Source organism: Garra rufa, chromosome 10, assembly GCF_049309525.1.
Source record: "Garra rufa chromosome 10, GarRuf1.0, whole genome shotgun sequence".
Classification (NCBI taxonomy): Eukaryota; Metazoa; Chordata; class Actinopteri; order Cypriniformes; family Cyprinidae; genus Garra; species Garra rufa.
This window is the reverse complement of record NC_133370.1, coordinates 44,237,098-44,247,401: the sequence shown is the minus strand read 5'-3', so window position 1 is coordinate 44,247,401 and position 10,304 is coordinate 44,237,098. Positions and strand designations below refer to the sequence as shown.

The 10,304-nt window shown below is 28.5% G+C and overlaps 1 protein-coding gene across 1 annotated transcript in view; it reads left to right on the top strand.

Annotated features, from left to right (window-relative positions):
• Window positions 1-10,304, top strand: part of kmt2cb (lysine (K)-specific methyltransferase 2Cb) — a 142,418-nt gene that overhangs the window by 78,425 nt on the left and 53,689 nt on the right. Inside the window, exon 15 of the mRNA XM_073849472.1 lies at window positions 4,892-5,011. Within this exon, the coding sequence (XP_073705573.1) occupies window positions 4,892-5,011 (120 nt within the window). The remainder of the gene's footprint in view (window positions 1-4,891; window positions 5,012-10,304) is intronic.

The following is a 10,304-nucleotide window of genomic DNA, read 5'->3' as shown; positions in this document are numbered from 1 at the left end:
ATATACTGCTTTTATCTCTTCCGTCAGATGTTTTTATTTTGCTCTGTGTTCACCGCCGAATCGCATGCACAAAAATTGTGAGAAATGACAAGCAGTGAAAGACATCCAAAATGGATCAGATGGCATCTTAGTAGACAAAAAAATATTGCAACCGCTTTCCTACTAACAAGCGTATACATGCATTTGCAGATTTGTTTAAAACCAACGTGTTAATTTGACTTCAAGCTGCTTTACGTTTTAATTGAGCAAGTCTTAATTCACAGCCATCATCATGATTTCCGGATGATCGCTAAGTATTAATTAACTTTATAGCCACAAACGGATTAATTAGAGGAATTAGGCGGCTGTAAGAGGCCTGCTCTTTTGCACTCTTCATGTGCTGGAGTCATGTGATGTCATGCTGACATAATCACACGCATTTGTAAACAAGACAGCGAGAGGCTCTGTTGTCATGGCAACAGGAGTCGCACGAGCATTCTGATGCCAGGCCTCTCTAGTTTAGAGACCAATTCTCACTATTAACTAGTTGCTTAATTAGCATGCATATTACTTGCATATTAACTGATTATTAGTACTTATAAAGCACATGTTAATGCCTTATTCTGCATGACCATATTTTAGATCTTTTAACCCTAGCCCATGCCTACCATACTAACTATTAATACGATTTTATTCAGGCAACAGTCATAGTTAATAGTTAGTTAATAGTGAGAATTGGTCCCTAAACTTAAGTGACCAGCCTTTCTACTGCAGTGAAGTAGAGAAAAGTTAAACGAATCGCAGACTCATTAATCAAGAAACATCATTGTTCATAAAGAAAAAATGAAATCGCTAAAGTAAAACTTCTTTCAGTAATTAAAAAATATATTTTAAAAATTATATAATTTAATAAAGGTAAAATCAGTAATAAATAAAATGTTGTGTCCTTTAATTGTGATCATATATCTCATGATTGTGACTTTATTTCTTGTAGGTGCGACTTTATAACACACAACTGCAACATTATTTCTCGTAATAGCAAGTCTATATCCCAAAATGACATTGAATTTCACAATTTTTTTTTTAAATTAATCTCACAACTAACGTTATTTATCATAATTGCAACTTTATATCCCAAAAGGACAGTTTCACAAATATATTTTTTCCTGCAATTGCGATCATATATCTCACAAATTTGACTTTATTTCTTGTAGTTGCAACTTTATATCTCACAACTGCAAAGTTAGTTCTCGTAATTGCTACTTTCTATCCCAAAATGACATAATTTCACAAATATATATTTTATCCTGCATTTGCGATCATATATCTCACAATTATGACTGTATTTCTTGTAGTTGAAATGTGCTTTTTCAAACGAATCTAGTGAAATGATTCAATTTCCCATTCATGAAGACAGTCACTTGCTTTATTCCCGAATGAACCATCCGTTCAAACGAATCAAAAGAATGATATGATTCAGTAAATAAATCAGTGTCTTGGCGACACCTGCTGGCAGATCTGTTCAGCTATTTAAATCTTTAATATTTCTGTATACAAAATTTTATATTTTAATAAACATTTTATATTTTAATAAACATTAATCCATGATTCTGATTGCACTCATGTCACCCCTGAGCCTCATTTAGCATGAAAAGGTAAAAACAATGGTAAAAAGCAAAATTCCCCTGTAAATCACTTTGAGGAGTCAAATATCACCTCGTAATAGGAAGGCTAATTTTTTATCAGAGTTTTGATTATTGTTTAGAATGTGCTCCTAAACTTTTACACAAGTGCTCCTAGCAAGAAAAGTAAACGTAGAGCCCTGAGCCATTATTTTTTTTATTTATATTGTCAGACAGCTAAAACATTTTACAAAATGTGTTAAATCAGCCACACAAAGGGATAGGCATGCTGAGAAGATTAGTCTATTCTTACATTTTTGTTGAATGATAAACACACTTAAAAATCACTTAAACTCTGCATTTACAGTCAGAGCCATGTTACAAGTGCTGTATCATATTACAGTTCTTATTTTTTTTATAAAAACGTTTTATATATTCTATTAATACTAATAAGATTGTATTTATAGATAATATTGTAGATTTGACATTTATCGTGATAATTATCAATATCGACTGATATAAAAAAAATTATCGTGATAATTTTTTTGCCATATCGCCCAGCCCTATCTAAAAATAATAAAAATATATTTTTTCCTGTAATTGTGATCATATATCTCAGTTATGACTTTATTTCTTGTAGTTACAACTTTATATCACACAACTGCAATGTTATTTCTCATAATTACAACTTTATATCCTAAAATGACAGTTTCACAAATATATTTTTTCCTGTAATTGCGATCATATATCTCACAATTATGACTGTATTTCTTGTAGTTGCAATTTTAAATGACACAACTGCAACAATAAGTTTCATAATTGCCACACAGGGGGCAGCCGTGGCCTAATGGTTAGAGAGTCGGACTTGTAACCCAAAGGTTGCAGGTTCGAGTCTCAGGTCCGGCAGGGATTGTAGGTGGGGGGAGTGAATGTACAGCACTCTCTCCACCCTCAATACCACGGCTGAGGTGAGTCCCTTGAGCAAGGCACCGATCCCCCAACTGCTCCCCGGGCGCCGCAGCAATGGCTGCCCACTGCTCCGGGTGTGTGTTCACGGTGTGTGTGTTCACTACTGTGTGTGTGCACTTGGATGGGTTAAATGCAGAGCACAAATTCCTTGTATGGGTCACCATACTTGGCCTCACTTCACCCCCTTTCCCTTTATATCCAAAAATGACATAGAATTTCACAAATATATTTTTCCTTGTAATTGCCTTTATGTATCTCACAAATATGACTTTATTTCTTGTAGTTGCAACTTTATATCACATATCTGCAACATTATTTCTTATAATTGAAACTTTATATCCCAAAATGACAGAATTTCACAAATATATTTTTTCCTTGTAATTGCCATCATATATGTCACAGTTTTGACTTTATTTCTTGTAGTTGCAACTTTATATCACACAACTGCAACGTTACTTCTTGTAATTGTAACTTTATATCCCAAAATGACATAGAATTTTACAAATATTATTTTTCCTGTAATTGCAATTACATTTCTTACAATTATGACTATTTTTTGTAATTGCAACTTTATATCGGAAAATGAAACGAATTTCACAAATATATTTTTCCTGTAATTGCAATCATGTATCTCACAATTTTGACACTATTTCTTGTAGTTGCAACTTTATATCACACAACTGCAATATTTCACAAATATAATTCTTTCCCTGTAATTGCAATCATGTATCTCACAATTATGACTTTATTTCTTGTAGTTGCAACTTTATATCACACAACTGCAATGATATTTCACGTAATTGCAACTTTACATTCCAAAATGACAGAATTTCACAAATATATTTTTTCCTGTAATTCAGATTATATATCTTACAATTATTACTTTATTTCTTGTAGTTACAACTTTATATCGCAAACTGACAGAGAGTTTCAAAAATATAACTTTTTCTCATAATAGCAATGTTATTTCTCGAAATTCCGAATTTATATCCCAAAATGACAAATGATTGCAATTACAGGAAAAAGTTATATTTGCTAAATTTTATCTCACAGTTGTTCTTGTAAATGTGAATTTCTTTCCTCATAATTGCAATGTTAATTCCTATAATTGAGAACATTATCTCAATATGACATTGTATCTCTCAAATTACAATTTTTCCTGTAATTGTGACCATTTAACTTTTTTCTTGTAAAAGATACTTTCTCATTATGACAACTTTATATCCCAAAATAATATAGAATTTTACAAAAATAAAAAATTCCTGTAATTGCGATCATAGTCACAATTGCGACTTTATTTCTTGTTAAAGTGACTTTTTAATTAATACAAGTAAACCAGTAATAAATAAAATAAAATACTTACAAGCAATAAAACAAATGAGATGAACAAACCAGAGTAACACTGTCTTTTAAATGTTTAAGGTCAGTAAGATTTTTTTTTTAAGAAATCAGTAATACCATTATTCATGTTTTCCATGTACATTATTTGTTATACATTATTTATACTGGGGAAAAGTTACAGAAAAGACATTTATAAATTTACCAATCATTTATTTTTCAAATAAATGCTGTTGTTTTGAACTTCCTGTTCATCTTTGAATCCTGATATTAATTTATAAAAAAACAAATTTATGAATGTATTAAGCAGCACAAATGTTAGTAATAATAAGACATGTTTTTTGAGCAGTAAATTTGCATATTGCAATGATTTCTAAAGTATAAGTTACATTTTAAAATATATTAAAATAGAAAAGTTATAAATACCTGTCTTTTTTCAAAAGCATTAAAAAAAATCTTACTGACCCCAACATTTTGAGGCCTTTAAACCTGTTTGGACACAGTCATTATTTGTTTAAAAAATTCCATTTGTTGCATAAACTACATACTTGACCTTTAAATATCATCTCTTAAGGCACTGATGACATTTTTAAAACAACGTCTCATCTTTTTAGAGCGGATGAGGCTGTTTTGCCGTTTCTTTCCATCGTTTGCGCATGCAGTCTTTCACTTTATTTAGACTGACAGAAAGCATCTCTTTCTGCCCTAGAAACAGTTATATATACAGATTACATTAAAAGGAACATTTTTGTTTGCATGTTGAAGAGCAGTATAATCAGATGTGTTTTTTCAGAAAACGCTTTGTCTGAGATGTCATTTTTTTTTAGTTCATTCACAGCTCTAATGTGTCATATTCTCTGTTAACCATGTCTGTGTTGTACATGCATGTATCTGTATGTTTCTTTGCTGGCTGTACTGTTTAAGTTTTTGCATGTTCTCGCCCACATCTCCTCCTCTCTCTCTCTAACCCACCCCATCTTCAGGGAGCATGGAGCACCTCTCGCAGACCGAGCTCCCCCTCATGGTCCCTTGACCCGACAGAGGGCTGGGACGGGCCAAAGAGCAGGCAGCCCTACAGCACGGCCGCCTGGATAATCCGTGTGGTAAATACAGTCAAATATTACACAGCAGCCCTGCAGTGGGTGTTCAGATAACACTGTGTCTACACCGGACAGCAGGGTGCATCGTGACATGACTAAACTAAACTGTTATCATTATAGTCACACTGGAAATAGACAATTTGAGGCACCTTGTTAAACTTGTGGTTTTTCCCCCCTAATTTGTTTTGTTTTGTTTTATTTATTGGATTTAATTGATTTATTATTTTATAAATTTTAATGATATTTTTGTTATAATATTAATTAAATTAAATATAAATTTAGTTATATACATTTTAAATAAATAATTATACATTATAATAATTATTTATACAAATAATTATATAAATAATATACCTAAATATATAAAATATATTTTGAGTTGTTGTTTTTGTCTTTTGTTCTTTTATAAATTTAAATGATATTTTTTTGATAAATAAAATAAAAATATTAATTTAATTATAAAAATTATAAATAAATGATTATGAATTATCAATATTATTTATAAGTAATTATATAAATAACATACTAAATAATAAAATTAATATGTTTTGAATGTATATAAATACTTTTTTCTTTAACATTTGTTACAACTGAAATATTTTTAATTATATACATTTAAAACAAAAAAATGTAGTTAAATAATTAAATGCTATACAGTATATGCTATTTACATTTAAATAAATAAATATATATATATATATATATATATATATATATATATATATATATATATATATATACAATTAATGTATTTTATACATTTGAATAATAGTGTGATAATATTAATAATATTATTCATTTAAATATTATTAGATATTACATTAGATATTTTAAGATTAAATAAATTATGCAAATAATTATATAAATATATTGAATACATATTGAAATAAATATAAAGATATTTTATATGCACATAAATAAAATTATATTATTATTTTATATATTTCAATAATTGTTTTATTATTTTAAATAATTTAAAACTATTAATTTAATTGTTAATTATTAATAAATAATTGCATACAATCTCAATATTATTTATGCAAGTCATTATATAAATATATATTTTGAAAAGCATGTGAATAAAAATACATTATTCTTTTAAAATTGTATTATTCTTGCAAATAATTATATAAATCTATTGAATAAATATAAGATTTTTCAAATACATATAAATAAATTTATGTTGTTTTAATGATTGTTTTATAATTTAAATTATTTTAAACTGTTTAAAACTTAATTTCAATGTCAATTATAAATAAAATAGTATAATGATTATTGATAATTTATACAAATATTTATTTATATTATTTATTTATTAAATAGAAAATTAAGATTGAGAATTTTTAGAATTTAAGAATTTTTTGTTGTATATAAATAAAATATAATTATTCTTTTTTGCATTTAATATTTAATAGTAAATATTAAAATAAATTTTGACATATTTTAATGTATTTAAATAAAATATATATAAAAAAGTTCATATGGTCCGATGTAATTCTGATCATGTCCAGTGTAGACATGGTGTAAGATTTTTAGAAAGCTGACAAATTCTGACAAACTTTCCTAGATATCCTTAACAGCAGGTGTTTGGTTTCCAAATAATTACACAGCAAAATGCTAAAGTTGTGTTCGCCTTCATTTTCAAGGGAAGGAAGGCTAGAATGTATGAAATGTAAAGCATACCAGACCCTTGACTTTTCATGCAGAGAATCTGAGAGTCGCCGCAGGGCAAACACATTCTGTGCTGCACTTTTCATGTCAGAAACAACCGCAGCACATCACAAATCGTCACTAACATGTTCTGTGCCTTCATATTACATCCTAACCGTTTTTTTTCCCAGCATGCACAGTGCTTTTCTTTCCTGACCCGGCTTGACTTGTGCTAATGACTGAAAATGAGTCTTGAACGTGTTGACGTTGTGAGCCGTAGCCCATGGGTAAGAGCAGATGTGCTGCGTGTTGAGGGGTCAGGGGCCGCGCGGTGGCCATGTTGGCTCTCGCTGGGCTTCAGGTCCATCTGTTCCTGAGCCGCTGGAGCCGCCCGGATAATCATCTGGGCACGGGGCCAGACCAGGTCCCTTCGCATTATCATGTCTTGACAACGAGCATGTTGGATAGCAATTGCCACATGTCAAGGGTCACTAAAAAGACAGCATCTACATTAAGATGATGATGGAGAGGAAGCAGGGAAAGACTAAGTGTTTGTTAGTATGATGGTAGTTCTGTGCTTTTATAGGAGTGAGTGTTATATTGAATGTTCGTTATACATTTGCAGTGATTTAGCTGAAGATGAAATAAGACGTGCGTGTGGTAATTTTAACACACAAATCATGATTAATCTAAAATATCGTATTATTTTAAATTCAATTAAGATTAATTTTAAGTATACACTGATTATAACTGATTATATTTTTTAAGTGTGTAATATTTTTTATTTTATTTTTTTTTTACTTTTATTATTATCATTAATTACACTAGAAATAGCATTTTTAAAATATTTTTATTTTTTAGCTTGATTGAATACATTTATTCTTGTATATTCATATAAACTCAAATTACTATATATAATTAAAATAAATATTTTTATTTTGCATAAATAAACAGTAAGTATTTAAAAAATCTGTATAAGCAAAAATATTTAAATGTGCATGTGTGATTTTTTATGTATATAAATAATAAATATCTAAAAAATTTAAAAATCTGTATATGATTCTAAAATGTATAATAGTTATATACAAAATAGATTTTAAAAATGTTTAAAAATAAAATACATTTTTTTATCTAAGATTCTAATTTACTCTCTCTAATATACATATTATATATAATTAAAATAAATATTTTAGTTTTTATTTCTGTGTGTGTGTGTGTGTGTGTTTGTGTGAAATTTAATATAAATATATGTTTAATGTATATAAATAAATATCTAAAAAATAGTAAAAATCTGTATATGATTCAAAAATGTATAATATATATATACAAAAAGAGTAAAAAATTATTAAAATGTATTTAATATATATGTATATATATATATAAACATACAAAAAATATTTGTATTAATTCTTAAAAATAAATTAATAAAATTATATTTTAATTCAAAGATTTAAAATGTGTGTGTGTACTTTTTTAATGTAAACAAATATATTTTTTAAAAATTGTAAAAAAAAATATATATATATATGAAAATGTATAATTATGCAAAAAACAAAAAAAATCTTAAAAATAAAATAATTTCTTAAAAATGTATATTGTAATTCTGAGCTTCTAATTTACTCTTAATATATATAATATATATACATATATATAACAAATATCTAAAAAAAATGGTAAAAATCTGTATATTATTGTCAAATTTATAATACATAAAAAAATAGATTTTAATTCTTAAAAATACAATTATTTTTAAGTTATATAATATAGTATTTTCTAAAAGTTATATTTTAATTCTAAGATTTTAATTGGCTCTCTCTAAAAGTGTGTGTGTGTGTGTGTGTGTGTGTGTGTGTGTGTGTGTGTGTGTGTGTGTGTGTGTGTGTGTGTGTGTGTGATTTTTTTAATGTACTGTATATAAATAAACAATAAAAAATCTAAAAAAAAATGGTTAAAAAATCTGTATATTTTAAATATGTATACAAACGAAATCTTAAAAATAAAATAATTTCTTAAAACTTTGTGTGTGTATATTATCTATTAAATACATAGACACACAAATATATATAACATTTCAACAAAGTAAAATCACACTTTTAGATTGTTTTGCCGCAAATGAATAAATATTGACTTATAGAATATAAGACTTATAGTTGAAAAATATATAAATATTAAGCCCAGGCTACATCTGTGATATTATCATCTAACACCATGACCATGACCATGGCTAACACTTTTTTTTTTTTTTTCAAAAGTCAGGTAGAATAAAACAGCCGATGAAAGGACCAATTTAAAAAACATCAAGTGTGAGTAGCAGAGGCAGAAGTTGAAAGAGCGGCTGAAATGATGGTCCGGCGCGAGGAACAGTAGATGAGGGAGGGAAAGGAGAGAGGGAGGCAGTGTAATTCTTGGAAAGCGTTTTCATTGTGACAGTCAGAATGGCAGCCCCTGAGGAAAGGAAACGCACTGACAGCGTAATAGAAGCGAAATCGCTGGAATAACACGGCCGAGGCCTCTCAACAGCCTGATAGCCGTGTTGGCAGCTCCCTCAGATGCCATCTCACACCGAGTGTCACAGTCTCTGCGAAATTGGTGTCATTATGGGGAATGTTGCTCCGCGGTGACAGCTAGTTAAATTGAGGGAGAGCCGTGTTTGGTTTGGGTTGGTTATTTGATCACACTGCATTAAAGTTGAGCTGGTAGGCCGTTCATTAAATATAAACACGAGGAGAAAAGAAAACTTTGGTCAGTCGTTTCCTCCTTCGCTCCTGTCCATGCAGAGGCCCGACTCCTCAAGAGTGTTTGAAGACGTTTCTTTGAAGTGGTCTACAGAAGTAAAATGAGATTAGTCTGCTCATTTGTTTGACTGACTTCACATGACAGCAAAAGTAGTTGAAGGCTTCACCGTTTGGACCATTAAATCATTTTCTTTATTTATTCACTTTATTTAATCATACATCGGTTATGTTTGTCAGCCTAGTCAAATCATTTAACAGATTACTTTTTTTGCTTGGTTGAAATCCTATTGATGGAGTTCAGATGTTTAATAGAAAAACTGGAAATGTCATGCAAATTAATAGAAAAAAAATATATATATATATAAATAATATTTAAAAGCAAAATATTGGGGTCAGTAATTTTTTATGTTTTTAAAAGAACTTTTATACTCACCAAAGCTGCAGCTATTTGGCAAAAAACACAGTAAAAAACGTAATATTGTGAAATATTATTGCAATTTTAAATAACTGTTTTTATTTTAATATGTTTTAAGATAACTGTGATGTAAAGCTGTATTTTCAGCATTATATTTTGTCTTTTTCATTTTAGTTTAAATGTTTAGTTTTTACTGTTTAGGTTTAATTTATTAGTTTTAGTTCAGTTTCCATTTTTTTCGATTTCCAGGTGAAGTAGTTGAAGTTTTTAGATGTTGATGACGTTTTTCATCTAATATTTATTTTATTTTATTTTAATTACCAAAAACAGTTAAGTAAATTATTAATTTGACCAAAGCTGAATTTTTTTAATATTAAATCATTTTTAAAAACAGTTTAATATTTAATATTTTAAACAGTTTAACGCTTAATATTTTTTTGAAACAGTGATACTTTTTTTTAAGATATTTTTGTTTAAATTAAAAGCTTAAAAGAAC